At 42.6% G+C, this 24,872-nt stretch overlaps 2 protein-coding genes across 8 annotated transcripts in view; one reads left to right on the top strand and one right to left on the bottom strand.

The window, feature by feature from the left end:
- znf410 (zinc finger protein 410) lies at positions 1 to 20,420 on the top strand. Of its 2 annotated transcripts, none has more exon segments than NM_001173730.1 (12): positions 1 to 47; positions 1,052 to 1,158; positions 1,247 to 1,298; positions 1,441 to 1,573; positions 1,766 to 1,951; positions 7,031 to 7,252; positions 15,185 to 15,347; positions 15,435 to 15,616; positions 18,111 to 18,200; positions 18,498 to 18,617; positions 18,839 to 18,958; positions 19,128 to 20,420. In NM_001173730.1, coding segments are annotated over 10 exon segments (1,350 nt in total). In that variant the 5' UTR covers positions 1 to 47; positions 1,052 to 1,158; positions 1,247 to 1,265; the 3' UTR covers positions 19,229 to 20,420.
- The window catches only part of LOC106571572 (ectonucleoside triphosphate diphosphohydrolase 5), a 15,914-nt gene continuing 10,484 nt past the window's right edge, over positions 19,443 to 24,872 (bottom strand). For all 6 annotated transcript variants that reach the window (XM_014144793.2, XM_014144789.2, XM_014144792.2 and 3 more), the window contains 8 exons: positions 24,340 to 24,428; positions 24,146 to 24,225; positions 23,963 to 24,024; positions 23,718 to 23,819; positions 23,285 to 23,428; positions 20,854 to 20,910; positions 20,501 to 20,616; positions 19,443 to 20,339 (listed from right to left, as the gene is read on the bottom strand). In XM_014144793.2, the coding sequence (XP_014000268.1) occupies positions 20,253 to 20,339; positions 20,501 to 20,616; positions 20,854 to 20,910; positions 23,285 to 23,428; positions 23,718 to 23,819; positions 23,963 to 24,024; positions 24,146 to 24,225; positions 24,340 to 24,428 (737 nt within the window). In that variant the 3' untranslated portion in view covers positions 19,443 to 20,252. The remainder of the gene's footprint in view (positions 20,340 to 20,500; positions 20,617 to 20,853; positions 20,911 to 23,284; positions 23,429 to 23,717; positions 23,820 to 23,962; positions 24,025 to 24,145; positions 24,226 to 24,339; positions 24,429 to 24,872) is intronic.

Here is a 24,872-nt window from a genome sequence, read left to right on the forward strand (position 1 = left end):
ATTGGGTTGGCTGGTACATTTATTTGATGTACAATTAAGAAAACAAGGTAAAACGTTTACATTAATCTTTAGTAATTCATGTTTTGTCTTAATGTTTTGATTATAGTGTAGATGTGCGACGTAGATTGACTGTTGAGAAGCTTTGTTTTGGCATAAGAAGCTAGCAAGCTATTAACTGCAATGTTAACAAACTCACCGGCTAACGTTAAAATAGCCACAGTTTTCGATACACTTAATTTTTTTAAGCTGCAATGGGAATGGAAAAATTCCGTACAGTGTGAAGAGAGCCAGAAACTGCTTAGCCAATAGAAATCCCAGATCACGGTTGTAGGCGATGATTGCTAGCTGCTCATGCGCAGTTTTACGTCATCGTGTCTAACGGTCGTCTCGTGCGGAATTTCCAAGTGCAGGCTGTTAAATCAAAGGCACTCCTTCGATATAGTGTTTTTTTGACGAAAAGGAAAACTTGTCAGTTTGTCACTTTCAGGAAGGTGGAGTAATGATATGTTGAAATACTTAAAACATTATCTCGAATCTAGGTTGTTCCTTTAGATTTCGAGAAAATGACCAACTAAGGATTTTTTTTTTTTTACTTCTCACGTTTCTCAACTCTCCAAACCTCGGCCTGGTCTGTTTGGTCTGTTTCGCAAGCGTTCCCGGAAGTCTCGCGATGTTGCGTCTCTGTGTTTAGAAACTCTGTGGATTTAGTGTTGACCAGTAAGTAACACAACGGTAATCTATCATAATTGGTAACATAGCTATATTCTGTTTGGAGAAACAGTAGCTGCTGTGCTGGTGGTGGTGGTAGCTTGCTATGCAGCCAACCAACATTATTGATGTTGCATTAGCTAAACATAGAGACTGTGCTAGTTAGCCGGCTAACTAGTTAGCTTTCAAAGATTATGCAAAGCTTGTTGTGATTCATAGTGAGTTTACGTACAAACAGCTCAGTTAACTAATAGACGTTGTATCCAGCACGCACCTTTGTTGAGATGTTGGTTGCTAGTTTCAACAAGTCATTCAACCAAAGAGGTTTATATAATCTATTTAGGTTTATGACGACTTCATGAATGGAAAGCATTGGAAACTGATGAAACCGAGATGATCATTCTCACCCCAACCCTAATAGGACATCTCACTTAAAAGCTCATTTTGGGGGTAAGTAATGGACAGTAAAGTACAATAAGTTTGTGTAAGGATGAAAATTCCTCCTCAGTTTAATGCATAGTTTGATTTATCCCAACAGATCTCTCAAGGCGTAATCCATGCTGTCAGATGAGCTTGACTCCAAACCTGAGGTAACAACACACTATTCACCTGCCAACGTGAATGCATGGCTGTATTTATTTGGAGTCTTCCATTTGCACTTATAGATCCACCCTTAGCTACAAAACAGTTTGATAGATTCTCTCTGCCTCACTTCCCCCTCTGCTTCTGCAGCTGCTGGTTCAGTTTGTCCAGAACGCATCCATACCTCTGGGGCAGGGTCTGGAGGACTCGGAGCCCAAACACGTCTGCCTTCCCCTGCTGGCTCCCACAGACAGCTCCCTGTGCACACAGCTGGGTCTGACAGGTCAGACAGATAGCATGAGACAGCTATCGAAGAGAATGACTGACTCATCATAGACAATCTACCATAAAAAGACCTTGTGTTTTTCGTATTATATACTCCCACTTGGACTAAATCTCTCTATGAACCTGCTCTATCATTGGTCCTCAGGCAACTAACCAGTCCACTAATGTAATCTGTTACTTTATTCCTCAGAGGGTGGTCTCAGCCATGTGTCAGCAAGGTCTCCGTCCCGTTCAGAGTTTGGGATTGCAGAGCGGAGCCCCATGGTGGTGCACCACCACCCCCGCAGCCCTCACATGCCCCCCAGCCCCCCTCCCGTCCTCCATGACCTGCAACGGTCAGAGAGCACCTCCTATGTCCTACTGAACCTCGCCAAAGGTATGGAGACGCAGGCCCCAGGCATAAAAAAAAACCCCACTTCTATCACCATATTTCTATATAGACAGCCCCCTTTTCTTCCAGGGCATGCCTGCATGTGGTGCTGTAAGGTGAACATGAGATGTTGATACTCTTTGAAGAGGTAGGGTTTCAGACATTGTTGGGTATGGGCATGGACTCTGCTGTCTTAGCATCATGGGGAAGCTGGTTCCACCATTGGGGTGCCAAGACAGAAAAGAGCTTTGACTGTGCTAAGTGGGAGCTGACCTAAGTACTTGGACAAATTTCACTTATAGTGTATTAAAGTAGTCAAATGTAGTATTTGGTCCCATATTTCTAATGCAATTATTACATCAGGCTTGCGACTCTACACACTTGTTGGATGCATTTACATCTTATTTTGGTTGTGTTTCAGATTATGTTTTGTCCAATAGGAAGTGACAGGTGAATAATGTTTCGTGTCATTTTGGAGTCACTTTTATTATAGAAGATGTTTGTGAACACTTCTACATAAATGTGGATGTCACTATGATTGTGGGATAATCATGATGAATGATGTAGCCTAGAGGTTGAGTGTTGGGCCCGTAACCAAAAAGTCTCTGGTTTAAATCTGTAACAGATTTAAATCTGTAAATCTGTGACTTTCTCACTCATCATCTACTCACATAGAAAGAGAATTACTCCAGTCATCATTCATTTCCTATGTGAAATGTCAGAATAATATTAGAGAAGGATTTATTTCAGCTTTTCTTTCATCACATTCCCAGTGGGTCAGAAGTTTACATACACTCAATTTGTATTTGGTAGCATTGCCTTTAAATTGGGTCAAATGTTTTGGGTAGCCTTCCACAAGCTTCCCACAATAAGTTGGGTGAATTTTGGTCCATTCCTCCTGACAGAGTGGGTGTAACTGAGTCAGGTTTGTAGGCCTCCTTGCTCACACACGCTTTTTCAGTTCTGCCCACAAATTGTCTATAGGATTGAGGTCACGGCTTTGTGATGGCCACTCCAATACCTTGACTTTGTTGTCCTTAAGCCATTTTTCCACAACTTTGGAAGTATGCTTGGGGTCATTGTCCATTTGGAAGACCCATTTGCGACCAAGCTTTAACTTCCTGACTGATGTCTTGAGATGATGCTTCAATATATCCACATAATTTTCTATCCTCATGATGCCATCTATTTTGTGAAGTGTACCAGTCCCTCCTGCAGCAAAGCACCCCCATAACATGATGCTGCCACTCCCGTGCTTCACGGTTGGGATGGTGTTCTTCGGGTTACAAGCCTCCCCCTTTTTCCTCTAAACATAACGATGGTCATTATGGCCAAACAGTTCTATTTTTGTTTCATCAGACCAGAGGACATTTCTCCAAAACGTACGATGTTTGTCCCCATGTGCAGTTGCAAACCGTAGTCTGGCTTTTTTATGGCGGTTTTGGAGCAGTGGCTTCTTCCTTGCTGAGCGGCCTTTCAGGTTATGTCGATATAGGACTTGTTTTACTGTGGGTATAGATACTTTTGTACCTGTTTCCTCCAGCATCTTCACAAGGTCCTTTGCTGTTGTTCTGGGATTGATTTGCACTTTTCGCACCAAAGTAAGTTAATCTCTAGGAGACCGAACGCGTCTCCTTCCTGAGCAGTATGACGGCTGCGTGGTCCCATGGTGTTTATACTTGCGTACTATTGTTGCCACAGATGAACGTGGTACCTTCAGGCGTTTGGAAATTGCTCCCTATGATGAACCAGACTTGTGGATGTCTACAATTGTATTTCTGAGGTCTTGGCTGATTTTCTTTTGATTTTCCCATGATGTCAAGCAAAGAGGCACTGAGTTTGAAGGTAAGCCTTGAAATACATCCACAGGTACACCTCCAATTGACTCAAATGATGTCAATTAGCCTATCAGAAGCTTCTTAAGCCATGATATCATTTTCTGGAATTTTCCAAGCTGTTTAAAGGCACAGTCAACTTAGTGTATGCAATCTTCTGACCCACTGGAATTGTGATACAGTGAATTATAAGTGAAATAATCTCTGTAAACAATTGTTGGAAAAATGACTTGTGTCATGCACAAAGTAGATGTCCTAACCGACTTGCCAAAACTATAGTTTGTTAACAAGAAATTTGTGGAGTGGTTGAGAAATCAAAATCAAATCAAATCAAATTTATTTATATAGCCCTTCGTACATCAGCTGATATTCTCAAAGTGCTGTACAGAAACCCAGCCTAAAACCCCAAACAGCAAGCAAAGCATGTGAAAGAAGCACGGTGGCTAGGAAAAACTCCCTAGGAAAAACTCCCTAGAAAGGCCAAAAACCTAGGAAGAAACCTAGAGAGGAACCAGGCTATGAGGGGTGGCCAGTCCTCCTCTGGCTGTGCAGGGTGGTTATTATAACAGAACATGGTCAAAATGTTAAAATGTTCATAAATGACCAGCATGGTCAAATAATAATAATCATAGTAGTTGTCGAGGGTGCAACAAGCACGTCCGGTGAACAGGTCAGGGTTCCATAGCCGCAGGCAGAACAGTTGAAACTGGAGCAGCAGCACGGCCAGGTGGACTGGGGACAGCAAGGAGTCATCATACCAGGTAGTCCTGAGGCATGGTCCTAGGGCTCAGGTCCTCCGAGAGAAAGACAGAAAGAGAGAATTAGAGAGAGCATATTTAAATACACACAGGACACCGGATAAGACAAGAGAAATACTCCAGATGTAACAGACTGACCCTAGCCCCCCGACACATAAACTACTGCAGCATAAATACTGGAGGCTGAGACAGGAGGGATCAGAAGACACTGTGGCCCCATCCGATGATACCCCCGGACAGGGCCAAACAGGCAGGATATAACCCCACCCACTTTGCCAAAGCACAGCCCCCACACCACTAGAGGGATGTCTCCAGCCACCAACTTACCGTCCTAAGACAAGGCCAAGTATAGCCCACAACGATCTCCGCCATGGCACAACCCAAGGGGGGCGCCAACCCAGACAGGAAGACCACGTCAGTGACTCAACCCACTCAAGTGACGCACCCCTCCCATGGACGGCATGGAAGAACATCAGTAGGCCAGTGACTCAGCCCCTGTAAAAGGGTTAGAGGCAGAGAATCCCAGTGGAAAGAGGGGAACCGGCAAGGCAGAGACAGCAAGGGCGGTTCGTTGCTCCAGCCTTTCCGTTCACCTTCACACTCCTGGGCCAGACTATACTTAATCATAGGACCTACTGAAGAGATAAGTCTTCAGTAAAGACTTAAAGGTTGAGACTGAGTCTGCGTCTCTCACATTGGTAGGCAGACCATTCCATAAGAATGGAGCTCTATAGGAGAAAGCCCTACCTCCAGCCGTTTGCTTAGAAATTCTAGGGACAATTAGGAGGCCTGCGTACGTGTAGGTATGTACGGCAGGACCAAATCGGAAAGATGGGTAGGAGCAAGCCCATGTAATGCTTTGTAGGTTAGCAGTGAAACCTTGAAATCAGCCCTTGCCTTAACAGGAAGCCAGTGTAGGGAGGCTAGCACTGGAGTAATATGATCAAATTTTTTGGTTCTAGTCAGGATTCTAGCAGCCGTATTTAGCACTAACTGAAGTTTATTTAGTGCTTTATCCGGGTAGCCGGAAAGTAGAGCATTGCAGTAGTCCAGCCTAGAAGTAACAAGAAATGAGTTTTAATGACTCCAACCTAAGTGTATGTAAACTTCCAACTTCAATTGTACATGTAAACAGGGTTGAAAAGTGACTGGAAGCTGGAATATATAAACACTTATGGCAATATATACATTTAAACAAGAGTAATAGTGACCAGTATCAGTATTTAGATAACCCAAAACTAACTGCAAATGCATCCGAGTTTGTAGAGTCACAAGCTTGATGTAGTCATTGTGTGCTAGGAGTATGGGACAAATGCTAAACTTTTGATTACATTACATGGCCAAAAGTATGTGGACATAGTCGAACATCTCATTCCAAAATCATGGGCACTAATATGGAGTTGGTCCCCCCCACTTTGCTTCCCTAACAGCCTCCATTCTTCTGGGAAGGCTTTCCACTAGATGTTGGAATGTTGCTGCAGGGACCTGCTTCCATTCAGCCACAAGAGCATTAGTGAGGTCGGGCACTGATGTTGGGCGATTAGGCCTGGCTCGCAGTCGAAGTTCCAATTCATCCCTAATGTGGTTGAGGTCAGGGCTCTGTGCAGGCCAGTCAAGTTCTTCCAAACCGAGGGCCATACAGCGCCTGACTGCATCAAATCTGAGAAGAGAAACTTGTTAGCTATGTTAAGTGAGGCAGCATTTGCCGCGCTCCCTGAGCTTGTCTACAAAAACCAACGAGTCCATTCAGATTTAACAGCCTACCTGATGGTTGCTCATTGTAGCCTACTGTCTGCTCATTTGTATTTAGCTAACTTTTAATTCCTTAATTTTAATTCCATTTTGCATTGCATCTCTCACTTTATTTACTGCACATGGGTCTTCTTTGACTGTAGTGGCGCTTTGATAGGCTGACAAAAACACCTGGCTACACACATGAAGGCTACCGGTATGTTTTTTATTTATTTATAGGGCACATGTCATAATAACTACATTCAAAGGTTTGTTTTATTAAATTAAGAATTTCAGATGTCATGGTATATCCTTGTATGTAACAATGTCACATGGATATTTTAATTTCATTTAGACAATGCCTTTCATTGTTAAAATAGGCCTATACTACAACAACAACAAAATGAATTCACACAAGTAATCGAATAGTAACGTCCGTTTGGGTATTAGAATAACCGTGGCCATCCCTAGTTTTGAAATGCTGTATTTAACTGTTATCTGTACTGTGGTGTGACAAAGCAGCTTTGAAATGTCATGCAAATGCACTGACAAGTGTTATCTCATCTCTGGATGCTCTCTTTGCCATGCTCTGTCTCTGTCTGGCAAATGATCACAATTATTCTCTTATGACCTTGTTTTGTTTACATTGTAGGACTGAGATAACGTGACAAGGACACTTCATCATGCCCTGACAAACTCTCTCTCCCCCTCCACCCTCCCTCTCCGCCCTCCATCCCTCCCCTCCCTCCCTCTTCTCCCAGGTCTAGCAGCCTCCTCTGAGCCCCTAATCTTCTCAGCAGATGGTGCAGAGGAGGAGGAAGAAGAGGTGATCTCGTCCGGGGACTGTGGCGTGGATGGCACTGCCCCCTGGTACCTGCGGGTACAGGAGCTGGCGCACGACAGCCTCATCGCAGCCACGCGGGCACAGCTGGCTAAAGATGCCAAGGCTAGCCAGGACGCCAGGGCTGGGAATGGCACCAACAGTAATGTCACTTCTTCTTTTGAAGGGTTTTTATGGTGGTGGGTTGACTTTAATGATGGTTTACTGTAGGGCTGTCCCTGACAACAACAAAAAATTATTGGTCGGCCAAGAGTTGTCCTGTTCTTTCGACCATTAGATTGGTTGAAATGTTTAAACTTGTTTTTCCATATATAGACACACCCTATCTGTTTGAATAAAACCAGCTACATATGTCTGATTCAATAATTAAGACACACAAATGGCCCAGGAAAGAGCCCGATGGTCACACTGTGTTAACAAAAATGACAGTGAGTGCCCATGTGACTGGCGCACGTTGTCTCGCTCTCCTCCCTGCTGCATCGAAAAGGCACCACAGCAAGTGTTTATTGCGCTGTCCCTGCTGAAGCTGCAACATCATTACAGCCATTTAGGTTCTTACTTGTTTCTGACTGTCAAGCATCTCCTATTCCCTCAACGCTTGCTCTCTTTACATGAAACATGTAAGAAGCGCATGCATGTAACTAATAGGGCCTGACCAATATCCTATCATAATCACATCAATATACTGGTTATAACAAACTCCGAACACGGTAATGTCGACAGCAAAATGGATACGGAAGATGTGAAAAGAAACTCAGCGGGCGAATGTTTACTGGTTGCTCAGGAGGGAAAGGATAGGTTAGATGTGTGGAATACATTTGACTTGGTTGCGGAAGCTACTGGAGATCCAGAATAAAGAGGGTATAGGAGGAAGCGTTGCCAGTGTGCCAAAAAGTTGCTGTAAGATTACAATATAATTTTTTTCTGAGCATTTTTGGAACAGTGTAAACAACATTCAGTAAATAAATGGACCATAGAGTCTGTTCTAACGAAAAACAAGACATTTAAAGCCATTATTACAGCAGACGAAAAACAGTTACATGCCTTCGTGAATTGCAGTTTATTTATTGTTTAGGCTAATTATTCAAAGCTCCCTTTGTTATTTAACTTTAAAACTAAAATGCTTGATTGCATTTCAAAGCATGAATGTCTCATATGCTGTGTGATGGCATGAATTAATAAATGATTTGTTGATACAGTAGCCCATTAATTAAAATATACAGTAGGCCTAAGTAGGTTAGGGTATTAAGCCAAAATAGGAAGCTTTCTTAGGCCTATCAAATCACATTTATTTATATAGCCCTTCTTACATCAGCTGATATCTCAAAGTGCTGTACAGAAACCCAGCTTAAAACCCCAAACAGCAAGCAATGCAGGTGTAGAAGCACGGTGGCTAGGAAAAACTCCCTAGAAAGGCCAAAACCTAGAGAGGAACCAGGCTATGAGGGGTAGCCAGTCCTCTTCTGGCTGTGCCGGGTGGAGATTATAACAGAACATGGCCAAGATGTTCAAATGTTCATAAATGACCAGCAGGGTCAAATAATAATAATCACAGTAGTTGTCGAGGGTGCCACAGGTCAGCACCTCAGGAGTAAATGTCAGTTGGCTTTTCATAGCCGATCATTGAGAGTATCTCTACCGCTCCTGCTGTCTCTAGAGAGTTGAAAACAGCAGGTCTGGGACAGGTAGCACGTCCGGTGAACAGGTCAGGGTTCCATAGCTGCAGGCAGAACAGTTGGAACTGGAGCAGCAGCACGGCCAGGTGAACTGGGGACAGCAAGGAGTCATCAAGCCAGGTAGTCCTGAGGCATGGTCCTAGGGCTCAGGTCCTCCGAGAGAGAGAAAGAAAGAAAGGGAGAATAAGAGAGAGCATATTTAAATTCACACAGGACACTGGAAAAGACAAGATAAATACTCCAGATGTGACAGACTGACCCTAGCGCCCCGACACATAAACTACTGCAGCATAAATACTGAAGGCTGAGACAGGAGGGGTCAGGAGACACTGTGGCCCCATCCGATGAAATCCCCGGACAGGGCCAAAAGGTAGGATATAACCCCACCCACTTTGCCAAAGCACAGCCTCCACACCACTGGAGGGATATCTCCAACCACCAACATACCATCCCGGGACAAGGCCGAGTATAGCCCACAAAGATCTCCGCCACGGCACAATGACTCAACCCACTCAAGTGACGCACCCCTCCCATGGACGGCATGGAAGAACACCAGTAAGCCAGTGACTCAGCCCCCGTAATAGGGGTAGAGGCAGAGAATCCCAGTGGAAAGAGGGGAAACCGGCCAGGCAGAGACAGCAAGGGCGGTTCGTTGCTCCAGCCTTTCCGTTCACCTTCACACCCCTGGGCCAGACTACAGTTAATCATAGGACCTACTGAAGAGATGTGTCTTCAGTAAAGACTTAAAGGTTGAGACTGAGTCTGCGTCTCACATGGGTAGGCAGACTATTCCATAAAAATGGAGTTCTATAGGAGAAAGCCCTGCCTCCAGCTGTTTGCTTAGAAATTCTCGATAGTGGTTATACAAGGCTACGATACTAAGCCTATTAATGATAACGACGTTACTTATTATAATGATAATCATAATAATAATTGTAATAAGAAGGAGATCTAGAAAAAGGAAGGTATAGGAGCGAGATCTGCGTGTATATTGTGTATGACAAACAGGTGCTGTTAGATTACAATAATACTTTTCTGGTTGTTTGGAACAGTGTAAACAACACAAAGTAGTTTTTTTCTCCCCCAATTTCATGATATCCAATTGGTATTTTTTTACAGCCTTGTCCCATTGCTGCATCTCCCGTTGGACTCGGGAGAGGTGAAGGTCGAGAGCCATGCGTCCTCCGGGAACATGACCCCGCCAAGTCGAACTGCTTCTTGACACACTGCCCGCTTAACCCGGAAGCCAGCCGCACCAATGTGTCGGAGGAAACGCCATACAGCTGGCGAGCGAAGTCAGCTTGCATATGCCCGGCCGCCACATGGAGTCACTAGAGCGCGATGGGACAAGGACATCCCAGCCGGCCAAACCCTCCCCTAACCGGACGACGCTGGGCCAATTGTGCGCCGCATCTAATCATCCCCAGCTTACAATTGGCTCATCCATCCCCCTCCTCTCCCCTGAAACTATTCCACAGGTCGTTGCTGTAAATGAGAATGTGTTCTCAGTCAACTTACCTGGTAAAATAACTGTATTTTTTTTTTTTTTTAAATGGGTGTCACGGCCAGCTATGACACGGCCCAGGATCTAACCCTGATCTGTAGTGACTCCTCTAGCACTGCAATACAGTGCCTTAGACCGCTGCACCACTCGGGAGGCCCCATACCAGTCTGTTATAACGAAAAGAATGTGGCTTGGTGCTCAATAGGTTATTAAAAAATCACTCAGAGGCAACTGAAGCAAGATCCTTCTTATTTCTGAAGATATACAGTACCAATGAAAAGTTTGGACACACCTACTCATTCCAGGGTTTTTCTTTATTTTTACTATTTTCTGCATGGTAGAATAACAGTGAAGACATCAACACTATGAAATAACACATATGGAATCATGTAGTAACCAAAAAAGTGTTAAACAAATCAAAACATGTTTTATATTTGAGATTCTTCAAAGGAGCCACCCTTTGACTTAATAACAGCTTTGCACACTCTTGGCATTGTTTTAACCAGCTTCATGAGGTAGTCACCTGGAATGCATTTCAATTAAGAGGTGTGTCTTGTTAATTTGTGGAATGTCTTTCCTTCTTAATGCATTTGAGCCAATAGTTGTGCTGTGACAAGGTAGGGGTGGAATACAGAAGATAGTGCTATTTGGTAAAAGACGAAGTCCATATTATGGCAAGAACGGCTCAAATAAGCAAAGAGAAATGACATGTCAGTCAATCCGGAAAATTTCAAGAACTTTAAAAGTTTCTTCAAGTGCAGTCGCAAAAAACATCAAGCGCTATGATGAAACTGGCTCTCATGAGGACTGCCACAGGAAAGGAAGACCCAGAGTTACCTCTGCTGCAGAGGATACGTTCGTTAGAGTTACCAGCCTCAGAAATTGTAGCCCAAATAAATGCTTCACATAGTTCAATTAACAGACATCTCAACATCAACTGTTCAGAGGAAACTGCATGAATCAGGCACTTCATGGTCGAATTGCTGCAAATAAACCACTACTCAAGGACACTAATAATAAGATACTTGCTTGGGCCAAGAAACATAAGCAATGGATATTAGACCGGTTGAAATCTGTCCTTTGGTCCTAGTCCAAATGTAAGATATTTAGTTCCAACTGCCTTGTCTTTGTGAGACGCAGCGTAGGTGAACAAATGATCTCCGCATGTGTGGTTCCCACCGTGAAGCATGGAGGTGTGATGGTGTGGGGGTGCTTTGCTGGTAACACTGTCAGTGATTTATTTAGAATCCAAGGCACACTTAATCAGCATGGCTACCACAACATTCTGCAGCAATACGCCATCCCATCTGGTTGGCGCTTAGTGGTACTATCATTTGTTTTTCAACAGGACAATGACCCAACACACCTCCATGCTGTGTAAGGGCTATTTGACCAAGAAGGAGAGTGATGGAGTGCTGCATCAGATAACTTGACCTCCACAGTCACCTGACTTCAACCCAATTGAGACTGTTTGGGATGAGTTGGACCGCAGAGTGGAGGAAAAGCAGCCAACAAGTGCTCAGCATATGTGGGAACTCTTTCAAAACTGTTGGAAAAGCATTCCAGGTGAAGTTGGTTGAGAGAATGCCAATAATGTGCAAAGCTGTCATCCAGGCAAAGGGTGGCTACTTTGAAGAATCTAAAATATAAAATGCAGTTGAAGTCGGAAGTTTACATACACCTTAGCCAAATACATTTAAACTCAGTTTTTCACAATTCCTGATATTTAATCCTAGTAAACATTCCCTGTCTTAGATCAGTTAGGATCACCACTTTATTTTAAGAATGTGAAATGGCAGAATAATAGTGTAGAGTGATTTATTTCAGCTTTTATTTCTTTCATCACATTCCCAGTGGGTCAGAAGTTTACATGCACTCAATTAGTATTTGGTAGCATTGCCTTTAAGTTGTTTAACTTGGATCAAATGTTTCGGGTAGCCTTCCACAAGCTTCCTACAATAAGTTGGGTGAATTTTGGCCCATTCCTCCTGACAGAGCTGGTGTAACTGTGTCAAGTTTGTAGGCCTCCTTGCTCACACACGCTTTTTCAGCTCTGCCCACAAATTTTCTATAGGATTGAGGTCAAGGCTTTGTGATGGCCACTCCAATCCCTTGACTTTGTTGTCCTTAAGCCATTTTGCCATAACTTTGGAAGTATGCTTGGGGTCAATGTCCATTGGGAAGACCCATTTGCGACCAAGCTTTAACTTCTTGACTGATGTCTTGAGATGTTGCTTCAATATATCCACATAATTTTCCATCCTCATGATGCCATTTATTTTCTGAAGTGCACCAGTCCCTCCTGCATCAAAGCACCCCCACAACATGATGCTGCCACCCCCGTGCTTCACGGTTGGGATGGTGTTCTTCGGCTTGCAAGCCTCCCCCTTTTTACTCCAAAGATAACGATGGTCATTATGGCCAAACAGTTCTATTTTTCTTCATCGGACCAGAGGACATTTCTCCTAAAAGTACGATATTTTTCCCCATGTGCTGTTGCAAACTGTAGTCTGGCTTTTTTTTATGACGGTTTTGGAGCAGTGGCTTCTTCCTTGCTGAGCGGCCTTTCAGGTTATGTCGATAGGACTAATTTTACTGTGGCTATAGATACTTTTGCACCCGTTTCCTCCAGCATCTTCACAAGGTCCTTTGCTGTTGTTCTGGGATTGATTTGCACTTCTCACACCAAAGTGCATTCATCTCTAGGAGACAGAACGCTTCTCCTTCCTGAGCGGTATGACGGCTGTGTGGTCCCATGGTGTTTATACTTGCGTACTATTGTTTGTACAGATGAACATGGTAACTTCAGGCGTTTTGGAAATTACTCCCAAGGATGAACCAGACTTGTGGAGGTCTTGGCTGATTTCTTTTGATTTTCCCATGATGTCAAGCAAAGAGGCACTGAGTTTGAAGGTAGGCCTTGAAATACATCCACAGGTACACCTCCAATTGACTCAAATGATGTCAATTAGCCTATCAGAAGCTTCTAAAGCATTGACATCCTTTTCTGGAATTTTCCAAGCTGTTTAAAGGCACAGTCAATTTCGTGTATGTGATCTTCTGACCCACTGGAATTGTGATACAGTGAATTATAAGTGAAATAATCTGTCTGTAAACAATTGTTGGAAAAAAGGCTTGTGTCATGCACAAAGTAGATGTCCTATTCGACTTGCCTAAACTATAGTTTGTTAACAAGAAATTTGTGGAATGGTTGAAAAACAAGTTTTAATGACTCCAACCTAAGTGTATGTAAACTTCCGACTTCAACTATATATTTTGATTTGTTTAACGCTTTGTTTTAGTTACTACATGATTCCATATGTTATTTCATATTTTTGATGTCTTCACTATAGTTCTACAATGTAGAAAATTGGTACAAAATAAAGAATTCTCACGGGACTAGTATTACTAGAGAAAGTTGTTTACGTAATTATTACCCCAGAATGTTCGTTTTTCCGGAGGATGACTCAGACAGGATTATTTTTTTTCCAAACTGCCCCGTTATTATTTTTTTCCAATAAATTGACAGTTGTGATTAAGCCTGGAGGTTTTAACTTGGCGTGATGATAGTTCAACACCTCCAGGCGGTAATAGGACCACACTGATAACTCCAACTTGGTTCACAAGTTTCTAAACCATACCAAACCAGCTTTGATATAGTGTCTCCATAATTTTTGAATTGACAAAATGTGATCAAAATCATTAGGATATTTTAGCATTCTGCAGTAAACGTCCTAAATGCCCCCCGCCTTCAAATGTGAGCTAAACAGTGCACTTGCACTTGAGATGCGTTTTAAGGCTATGGATGTGAAAGTGAACTACAAACGTTTAGGTCAGTTACATTAAATATCCGCAATATTTGTTACTAATGCATTTGGCAATATTCAAAGCACAAAACATATGAACAACAGCATTCACTGTAAACATTGATACATGGAGGCCCTTCATATATAGGCTATGCGCAGCACTTTGTTAAATTTATCGAATCACTTATTGTTTTCTTCTCAAACCTTGTGCAACCCCTGTCGAACAGACATTTCTCTCAAAACACAGAGATGTCGATTCGCACCGGACTTGTATTATCGCCAAAAAACAGTAGGTTATTCTGGCTGGAGTTGTTACTCTCTTGCCATGTACAAATTACTGACATGGCAGATTCGTACAGGACTAAAATGACAGATGTGGTGTTTTGTGCTTGTACACGTAATTACATTCCCCTCCCCAGTAAAACTAATCCAGTCCCAATAGGGCTTAAAGGAAAGGGCCGTTTCTGCTGCTGCTGCCTCCGCCGCATTGTTCTCAATCCCAATATGCTGGTTAATTTTGCTGTTATGCACATAGCAACACGGGGAAAGGCACCAATTCTACAGTGCACTGAAGATTGTTTCAGAACCGCGGACAGCGACCATATCCAACGAGGGAGAAAGCGCAGTTGTTATAAAATGATATTACAGTGCACCATTATTTTTTCCTAATATAACCAACCATATACAATTTCAGTATCACATTTTAGAGTGATGGGCTGTGCCATCTCTGTGGCTTCCGCAATTGATTAGTCCACGAGACAGGTGTGAATCAGAGTTGTCTTGTGCACCATGAAAAAAATTAAATTGTGACTGCTCGACTAAAGAAACCTCGGTAGACCAACAGCCTGTTAACCAAACAATCGACCTGTTGACTAAATGGGGTCAGCCCTAGTTTACTGTCACCAACTGGCCACTGAAGAGCAAGTGTTATAGCTGATACTGATACTTTAGCTGATACTGGGTATTTGGTATGTATTAGGATCCCCATTAGCCGCTGCAAAAGCAGCAGCTACTCTTCCTATGCACTATAATGCACAGGAAGACATCAGTATATGGTATCACATCCCATTTCTGCTTTTGTTGTCTAGGTGACCACCTGCCCAGCTTCCTATCGGAGGGGGCGAAGAGAGAACAACCGGCGAGGCCCAATCGTACGCTATCGTCTAAACAGATCCTCCGCTGCTCCTTTGAGGGCTGCTACAGAACCTTCACCTGGCCTGCTCACCTCAAATACCACCTCAAAACACACAGGTATACACACACGCACACATCATATTCTCCATATTCTCAAATATCACCTCAAATGTTCATATACGTCTGTGTTCGTGTGTGTGTCAGGAACGACCGCACGTTCCGGTGTGGGGCAGAGGGCTGTGGGAAGAGTTTCTACGTGCTGCAGCGTCTGCAGGTCCACATGAGAACTCACAATGGCGACAAGCCCTTCATCTGCAAGGAGAAAAACTGTGGCAAGAAGTTCACCACCGCAGGAAACCTCAAGAACCACAAACGCACACACACAGGTGGGGACAGTCAGAAACACACACACACACACACACACACACACACACACACACACACACACACACAGGTACACAGCGCTAGAGCTCAAGTGCACATACACAGGAAGGACATCTCTTTTAGTCTGCTCTGTATCCAGTAGTAGGGCATTGAAGTAAACTAAATGTGTATTATGTGTTTTCAGTGCTGTTTTCAGTGCTGTGGGAGGATATGTGATAAGTTTGTTTGTGTGGGAGAGAATGGTATAATGCTTGGTCTGAGAAAAAAAAGTGTAATCATTGTATTTGTATTTATTAGGGATCCCCATTAGCTGCTGCCTTGGCAGCAGCTACTCTTCCTGGGGCCCAGCAAAATTAAGGCAGTTTATACGATTTAAAAAACATTACAATACATTCACAGTTTTCACAACACACTCCACCACTACCACATATGTACAGTACTAAATTCATGTGTGTGTATAGTGCGTATGTTATCGTGTGTGTATGCATGTGTCTGCCTATATTTGTGTTGCTTCACAGTCCCCGCTGTTCCATAAGGTGTTTTTTCTGTTTTTTAAATCTAATTTTTCTGCTTGCGTCAGTTACTTGATGTGGAATAGAGTTCCATGTAGTCATGGCTCTATGTAGTACTGTGCGCCTCCCATAGTCTGTTCTGGACTTTGGGGACTATTTTTTTCCAGAAGTTTACTAAGGGTTGGTAACAGCCTGATTGGTCGGCTATTTGAGCCAGTAAAGGGGGCTTTACTATTATTGGGTAGTAGAAGGACTTTCGCTTCCCTCCAGGCCTGAGGTCACACACTATCTAGTTGGCTTAATTTGAAGATGTGTCAAATAGGAGTGGCAATATCGTCTGCTATTATCCTCAGTAATTTTCCATCCAGATTGTCAGACCCCGGTGGCTTGTCAATGTTGCTAGACAACATTTTTTTTCACCTCTTCCACACTGACTTTACGGAATTCAAAAGTACAATTCTTGTTTTTCATAATTTGGTCTGATATACTTGGATGTGTAGTGTCAGCATTTGTTGCTGGCATGTCATCCCTAAGTTTTCTAATCTTGCCAATGAAAAAAATAATTAAAGTAGTTGGAAATATCAGTTGGTTTTGTGATGAATGAGCCAGCTGATTCAATGAAAGATGGAGCTGAGTTGGCTTTTTTTCCCCAAAAATGTATCTATTGTTCCCCAAAGCTTTTTATTATCGTTCTTTATATAATTGATCTTTGTTTCATAGTATATTTTATTTGTATTTTTGTTTAGTTACATGATTTCTTAATTTGCAGTACGTTTGCCAATCAGTTGGGCTGCCAGACTTATTTGCCAGACCGTTTGCCTCATCCCTCTCAACCAGGCAATTTTTCAATTCCTCATCAATCCAAGGGGATTTAACAGTTTTTAGTCATTTTCTTAATGGGTGCATGCTTATTAGTGATTGGAATAAGTAATTTCATGTGTCAAGTGCAGCTTCTGGTTGCTCCTCATTACACACCACAGACCAGCAAATATTCTTTACATCATCAACATATGAATCACTACAAAAGTTATTGTATGACCTCTTTATACACTATATTAGGCCCAGTCTTTGGAGCTTTGGTTTTCCTAGATATGGCTATTATATTGTGATCACTACATCCTATGGATTTGGATACTGCTTCAAAGCAAATATCTGCAGCGTTAGTAAAGATGTGATCAATACAAGTGGATGATTTCATTCCTGTGCTGTTTGTTACTACCCTGGTAGGCTGACTGATAACCTGAATCGGGTTGCAGGCGCTGGTTACAGTTTGAAGCTTTTTCTTGAGTGGGCAGCTTGATGATAGCTAGTCAATATTTAAATCACCCAGAAAATATACTTCTCTGTTGATATCACATACATTATCAAGCATTTCACACACATTACCCAGATTCTGACTGTTAGCACTTGGTGGTCTATAGCAGCTTCCCACAAGAATGGGCTTTAGGTGAGGCAGATGAACCTGTAGCCATAATACTTAAACAGTATTTAACATTAGATCGTCTCTAAGCTTTACAGGAATGTGGTTCCTGTACTGCAAAACCGCCCCTTTTCGGTAAATGTTATAACCATGTATTGCTACCACTGAATCATCAAAGGTATTATCTAAGTGAGTTTCAGAGATAGTCAGAATATGAATGTCATCTGTAACAAGCAAGTTATTGACTTCATGGACCTTGCTTCTAAGGCTGCATGTGTTAATATGCGCTATTTTTTAGCACTTCTGAGTTGCTTGATTGTCTTTAATGCTTTACTGGGAAGCTTATCAGAAGTAGACTTACTCATGTTATTTACATTGGACCTGAGTGCAGGGTGAGCTGCACAAAGTGGTCTTCCTACTAGGGCACACTGCCTCAGTGCTAACAGTGTATGTTGTCTACAGGTGAGAAGCCTTAAAAGTGTGTGTGTGTGTGTGTGTGTGTGTGTGTGTGTGTGTGTGTGTGAGTGAAACGTGATCATTAATTGGTGTGTGTGTTGTCTGCAGGGGAGAAGCCCTTCTTGTGTGAAGCAGATGGTTGTGGTCGGTCCTTCGCTGAGTACTCCAGTCTACGCAAACATATGCTCGTACACTCAGGTGAGAACAACACGCCAGTTTCAGCTTTTCATTCTATATATAGTGAAATTACAACAGTTAGCTTCGTTTATCTATGTCAACTGAATATGTGGAAATCGAGTTCCTACTGTTTACGAACACACAACTTTAGCTTCAGTGTGTGTCACTGGTTGTCTCTCATGACACCCTAATTCCCTATATAGTGCACTCCTTTTGACCAGAGCCTTATGGCCTTATGTGCAAAGGTAGTGCACTGAATGGAGTTCCATTTAAGATGCAACCACTGACTGATGTGTTACTGTGTCTATCGTGTTCCAGGAGAAAAACCCCACCAGTGTGGGATCTGTGGGAAGACGTTCTCTCAGAGCGGTAGCAGGAACGTTCACATGAGGAAGAGACATGGAGAGGAGGCTCTGGGGAACGAGGGCAGAGAAACGGGTAACACACACGAACTAGGACAGTGGTCGCCAAGCCTGGTTACGAGCGTTCTTTCTTCCAGTTCCAACCCAGCACAAACACACCTAATTCAGCCGCAGCCTTGGAGTGTGTGTGTGTGTGCGCGCGTGTGGAACCAGCCCGTTGTTTTCCATCTGGAATGTTCGATATGACACACAAACATACCTGTAATGTACAGTATGTCCCCTGTGTATTATTGACAGGTGAGGCTTTGACACACAGCAGTTTACTGGAGGCTGACGGGTCGCCCGGCGACACCATGGTCACCATGACTACAGGGGTTGATCCAATTAACGTCCACCATGCCATGCTGCGAGCCCAAGGTAAACACACTCACACACCTTGTCATACAATCCGTCACAAATGCAAAACCCTAATACTCTTTAACAGTTAGCGACGCTGTTATATTCTTGTCCAAAACCAGGGGAACAGCCTATGACTATGTTAGTTATTTAATGCCTTCCCTCCTCTTCCTTTCCGCCTTCTTTCTAGGCTCGGCAGACTCGGTGGTTGTTCTCTCTCAACCCCATGACCTGGTCACCATGACAACGGCAAGCCACACATACCCAGAGGATGTGGTGGCCCTGTTGTAGTCGAGTCTGTTGGGCAAATCTCAGGCATTTGAGGCAAAGCTCTCTGTACATAGATGCATCCTTCACTTTTAGCCCTGTAGATATCTGTAATTAGCTACTAAGGGTTTTATTTTGAGAAAGACAGTATGAAATGTTCTAGAACTGTACAGACTTTTTCTGTAGTTTATAAATACAACGAATTATCAGGTGACTTTCCAAAGAAATAAGACAGATATACAAATCATGAGTTTTATTAAAAGAAAGTACATGTATAGCTACCTGGATTTGTCATTGTGAATCGTACTAAATCAATTGTGTAAGCTCACCTGAGAGCAGATAAGGTTAACATGCAGTGATATTCCTTTTGTAAAACAATATTAAGGCTGGTGCTTTTAGCTTAATTCACATAAATTAATCAAGTCAATAGCTGACATAAGACTATTTGAAAATGACATTAAATATGCTCCACAGCAATGTACTCCGTCCATTAATAGAAAGGAAACTTTGAAATCAGTTCCAAACTCACAAGCTGCTATTGGAACTAAGGCACAATAAGATTTGATGTACAGAGGGCTGCATGTAGAACAATTTAACACACTATTTTTGCAAAGCACACTCATACCAGTTTATTTTTTAATGAAAATAAAGATCACACCCAAGTGATATTAAACAGATGGTCAAAATATCCATCTTTATACAGTAACACAACTCAGTGGCGTTTCAGTCATCGACAGCCCCCAGTGCTTTAATAGAGATGTAAATAGCAGCTAGTAGCAGCTAGTCACATGAAAACAACAGACCTACTGAAGTATAGTACCAACCATTTAGGTGTTGGGTAACAAAATAGTTGTAATGTTATCTCAGAAATGTCAAATCTTGATAGTCAAATAGTAAGTCAGATGCAAGGCATATTTTTAAGACATTACAAGGCAGGAACAAAGGCTGTTAAGTTTAAAACAACAAGAATTCCTTAGTCCATTTATTTTTGAGCACCATCTAATCCAGTGGTTTCCCCTCCTGCCCACCCAGATCTGTGGCTCCTTGTCTATCTGTAGATCTTTAGGTTCTGGAAGTGGTTGAACGTGGCACCTAAAGCCCAGCTCGTCTCCACGTTGTTGACTTTCTTAGTCAGCTAGGGAAGAGAGACAACACACAAAATCACTCAACATGCCTTTTTGTATTTATTTAAATAAAATAAAAAAAATTGAACTGATCCTGTCTTTTAAAAAGTGTTGTTTTGCTTTACTGACTTGTCAAAAAGGACTATTGTGCATTACGGCTTTACTGTCTCACCTGCAGTACAGTGTTCTCCTTGAAGCCAAAGCCGTCTTTGAGCAGACAGGTGATGTAGGTCATGTCCATACACAGGAAGGGGCTGATCAGATGGTACTTAGACATCTTGTTACACACTGGAATAAAAAACACATCAGTTTCCAGATCAGTGCAGTAAAGGAAAGAGGAGAGGAAGACACTTTCAACCAATGAGACTTCTCCAGCACACAGCGCAGTAAGTCTGATATGGGTATAATACATTGCCATGCACAGCATGTCTGAAGTGCACTGGGCAGAGAAGCAAGTCTCCCACTAAATAGTAATGATAAATCCATTGCTATGCATATCATGATTCAGGCTTATCTGGTTCTCACCCTCTTTAGCTCTCTTCTTGAAGTCCCTGACCTCCAGCATTCCTCCTTGGGTCCTGTCTGAAAGAGAGGAGCGATGGGTGTCGTTAACCTTTCCATCAGAAAGAAACACTTATCACACTATCATTCATAATGACAGCAGAGCTACACAGTACATCTCCATCATACTAACAATTGGGCCTGCAACCTTTCATCTCACTCACTGATGAGTCGAGAACCAAGGACACCACTGTAATAACTCCACATCTATAACGCACCACTGAGTCCAGTGTTTCCCCTACAGTTGAAGTTGGAAGTTTACATACACCTTAGCCAAATACATTTAAACTCAATTTTTCACAATTCCTGACATTTAATCCTAGTAAACATCCCCTGCCTTAGATCAGTTAGGATCACCACTTTATTTTAAGAATGAAATGGCAGAATAATAGTAGAGAAGGATTTATTTCGGCTTATATTTCTTTCATCACATTCCCAGTGGGTCAGAAGTTTACAACACTCAATTTGTATTTGGTAGCATTGCCTTTAAATTGGGTCAAATGTTTTGGGTAGCCTTCCACAAGCTTCCCACAATAAGTTGGGTGAATTTTGGCCCATTCCTCCTGACCGAGCGGGTGGAACTGCGTCAAGTTTGTAGGCCTCCTTGCTCACACGCTTTTTCAGCTCTGCCCACAAATTTTCTATAGGATTGAGGTCAGGGCTTTGTGATGGCCACTCCAATACCTTGACTTTGTTGTCCTTAAGCCATTTTGCCACAACTTTGGAAGTATGCTTGGGGTCATTGTCCATTGGGAAGACCCATTTGCGACCAAGCTTTAACTTCTTGACTGATGTCTTGAGATGTTGCTTCAATATATCCACATAATTTTCCATCCTCATGATGCCATCTATTTTGTGAAGCGCACCAGTCCCTCCTGCAGCAAAGCACCCCCACAACATGATGCTGCCACCCCCGTGCTTCACGGTTGGGATGGTGTTCTTCGGCTTGCAAGCCTCCCCCTTTTTACTCCAAAAGATAATGGTCATTTTGGCCAAACAGTTCTATTTCTCTTTCATCGGACCAGAGGACATTTCTCCAAAAAGTACAATCTTTGTTCCCATGTGCAGTTGCAAACTGTAGTCTGGCTTTTTTTATGACGGTTTTGGAGCAGTGGCTTCTTCCTTGCTGAGCGGCCTTTCAGGTTATGTTGATAGGACTAATTTTACTGTGGATATAGATACTTTTGTGCTTGTTTCCTCCAGCATCTTCACAAGGTCCTTTGCTGTTGTTCTGGGATTGATTTGCACTTTTCGCACCAAAGTACGTTCATCTCTAGGAGACAGAATGCGTCTCCTTCCTGAGCGGTATGACGGCTGCGTGGTCCCATGGTGTTTATACTTGCGTACTATTGTTTGTACAGATGAACGTGGTACCTTCAGACGTTTGGAAATTGCTCCCAAGGATGAACCAGACTTGTGGAGGTCTTGGCTGATTTCTTTTGATTTTCCCATGATGTCAAGCAAAGAGACACTGAGTTTGAAGGTAGGGAATACATCCACAGGTACACCTCCAATTGACTCAAATGATGTCAATTAGCCTATCAGAAGCTTCTAAAGCCATGACATCATTTTCTGGAATTTTCCAAGCTGTTTAAAGGCACAGTCAACTTAGTGTTTTGTAAACTTCTGACCCACTGGAATTGTGATACAGTGAATTATAAATGAAATAATCTGTCTGTAAACAATTGTTGGAAAAGTTACTTGTGTCATGCACAAAGTAGATGTCCTAACTGACTTGCCAAAACTATAGTTTGTTAACAAGAAATTTGTGGAGTGGTTGAAAAACGAGTTTTAATGACTCCAACCTAAGTGTATGTAAACTTCTGACTTCAACTGTAAATGTATTTAGCGGCAGCACGCTGTTGCAAAATGGTTGCCACCAATGCAAAAAATATATATTCGGGGATGGTAAAATATTTTAAGTGTAAACTTAAACTACTAAAACCAGAAAGTATGTAGAAAATATAATGCCGCAATATATTTTTAAATATGATCACTTTTCAAACTGAAATTTGTCTCTCAGCCTCATGACAAAACCTGTAGAATTGCAGGAAACGAGCTTTTAAAACTGTAAAATGTACTCTGCCCAATGGCAAAATGTGTAGAATTGCAGGAAATTTGCCCTAAAATCATGCATTGGCCCCACCCACTACCATGTACCCCCAACCCGCTAACTTTTCCACCGCTGCTGAAAGAAATCCTAGGGGAAACACTGGAGTCAATCACCTCAGCAATGAGTAATTTTTCCCTGTCGAGAGGGAGGAGGTGAATAAATCTAATTCTAGCAGTGAGTAATTATACTAACTGTGTGTGTGTGTGTGTCCTCTCTCACTGAAAAGTCCACTGCTCGCTTGAAGTATTGTGTGTAAGTCATAGTGTCTGCGTTTCCTCTCACCAATAAGGCCTGCATCCACGGCTCGGTCAAAGTAATAGGAGAAAGCGTAGAACACACTGGTGTCTTTCAACTCATAGGGCTGGTGAACTATTCCCTTTACCACCTTCAGCACTTCCTGGTAACACAGCTTGTATCCCACATAACCTGGGACAGAAACAGGATACTATTATGACCTTTCCAATCAATCAATGAAATGCATGTGTATAGCACTTTTCACACACATTTGTGACAAACTGCTCAACAGCAACCGAGACCTAATATCCCGATGAGCAAACTCAGGTAAACCCTACCACCCTGCATAGAGGACACGTTGAGAGGTACCTCAGCATGCTATGTTTTGTGTTACCATCCAAAGAACTGTTCCAAGGCTGATCTACTATGGCACATATTTCACTGTACTTCTAGCAGATATAGTGAGTTGGCTGACTCTCACCATCAGGTATCCCACTGACTATGTAGGTGAGTCCTCCAAAGCTCCACTCCTCTCTGAACTTCTTAGGCAGGCAGGAGCTTTTGAACACTCTCCACTCTAACCCTGGAGTGTAAAGTGAGAAAATAATGTATGGGGGTCTATGAATAACATGGCAAAGTAAACATTTGATACATGTTCTGAAACCTATATTGTCTAAATGGAGATAACATGCTGATGATGATATGTAAAATATGTAATCCCTGTACCTTCTGCCCCCAGTGCTCCTAGGGCTGCCAGTCTAGCTGCCATCAGTCCATTACCCAGGTAGCTGTCAATTAAATCAATCAATCTTACTTGGGTAGCAGTTTTACAAATACCTACCTTACGGATTTGTTACGAAGAAATATTACTGTTTATACTTGCTGCATCAGTGGATATAGATTGTATACCTGTGAGTGTAGAGTTCATATGTCGAGTTTAACATGTCAATTCTGGCAATGTAGTCATCAGGAGAACTTCCAATGGTTTTCTGCACAGGAAAAATAAATCAATAAATGTTATTACCATTCCAATAAAAACTGTATCAACACAATACAGAAACACAATATTGAAAATGAATCAACTTGTACAAATGGACACTAACCTTGGATTTAGGAAGAAAAGTGATTTGAGTCGATCCTCCCCCCAGATCCAGAATCCCCACTGTCTTCCTGGTCTCAGCATACAGGTGACCTAAAATAACATGCTTCACATTTCAACCAACTTTATTGACAAGTTCCCTCTGAAGACGGTGGGAGTCAGCTGTCTGATTTATGTGTATATACAAGTAACTGCCAAAATAAATGAAACACCAACATAAAGCATCTTAATAGTGCATTGGGCCCCCACAAGCCAGAACAGCTTCAATGCACCTTGTCATAGATTCTACAAGTGTCTGGAACTCTATTGGAGGGATGCGACACCATTCTTCCACAAGAAATTCCATCATTTAGTGTTTTGTTGGTGATGGAAAACGTCTCAGGCGCCGCTCCAGAATCTCCCATAAGTGTTCAATTGGGTTGAGAACTGGTGGCTGATAATGCCATGGCATATTGTTTACTCGTGCCCTGTGGATGGGGGCATTGTCATCCTATGGTGGCATAACCATGGTAGCAAAAATAATGGCCTGCCCAGAAT

Source organism: Salmo salar, chromosome ssa15 (assembly GCF_905237065.1).
Source record: "Salmo salar chromosome ssa15, Ssal_v3.1, whole genome shotgun sequence".
In the NCBI taxonomy this organism is placed as follows: Eukaryota; Metazoa; Chordata; class Actinopteri; order Salmoniformes; family Salmonidae; genus Salmo; species Salmo salar.

Bases quoted from the DNA above. Each gene is read 5' to 3' on its own strand.
- znf410 (XM_014144717.2), top strand. From the start codon at position 1,266: ATGCTGTCAGATGAGCTTGACTCCAAACCTGAG. The intron at 15,348-15,434 runs GTATACACACAC...TGTGTGTGTCAG, and splicing joins TACCACCTCAAAACACACAG to GAACGACCGCACGTTCCGGT. The intron at 18,618-18,838 runs GTAACACACACG...TATTATTGACAG, and splicing joins GAACGAGGGCAGAGAAACGG to GTGAGGCTTTGACACACAGC.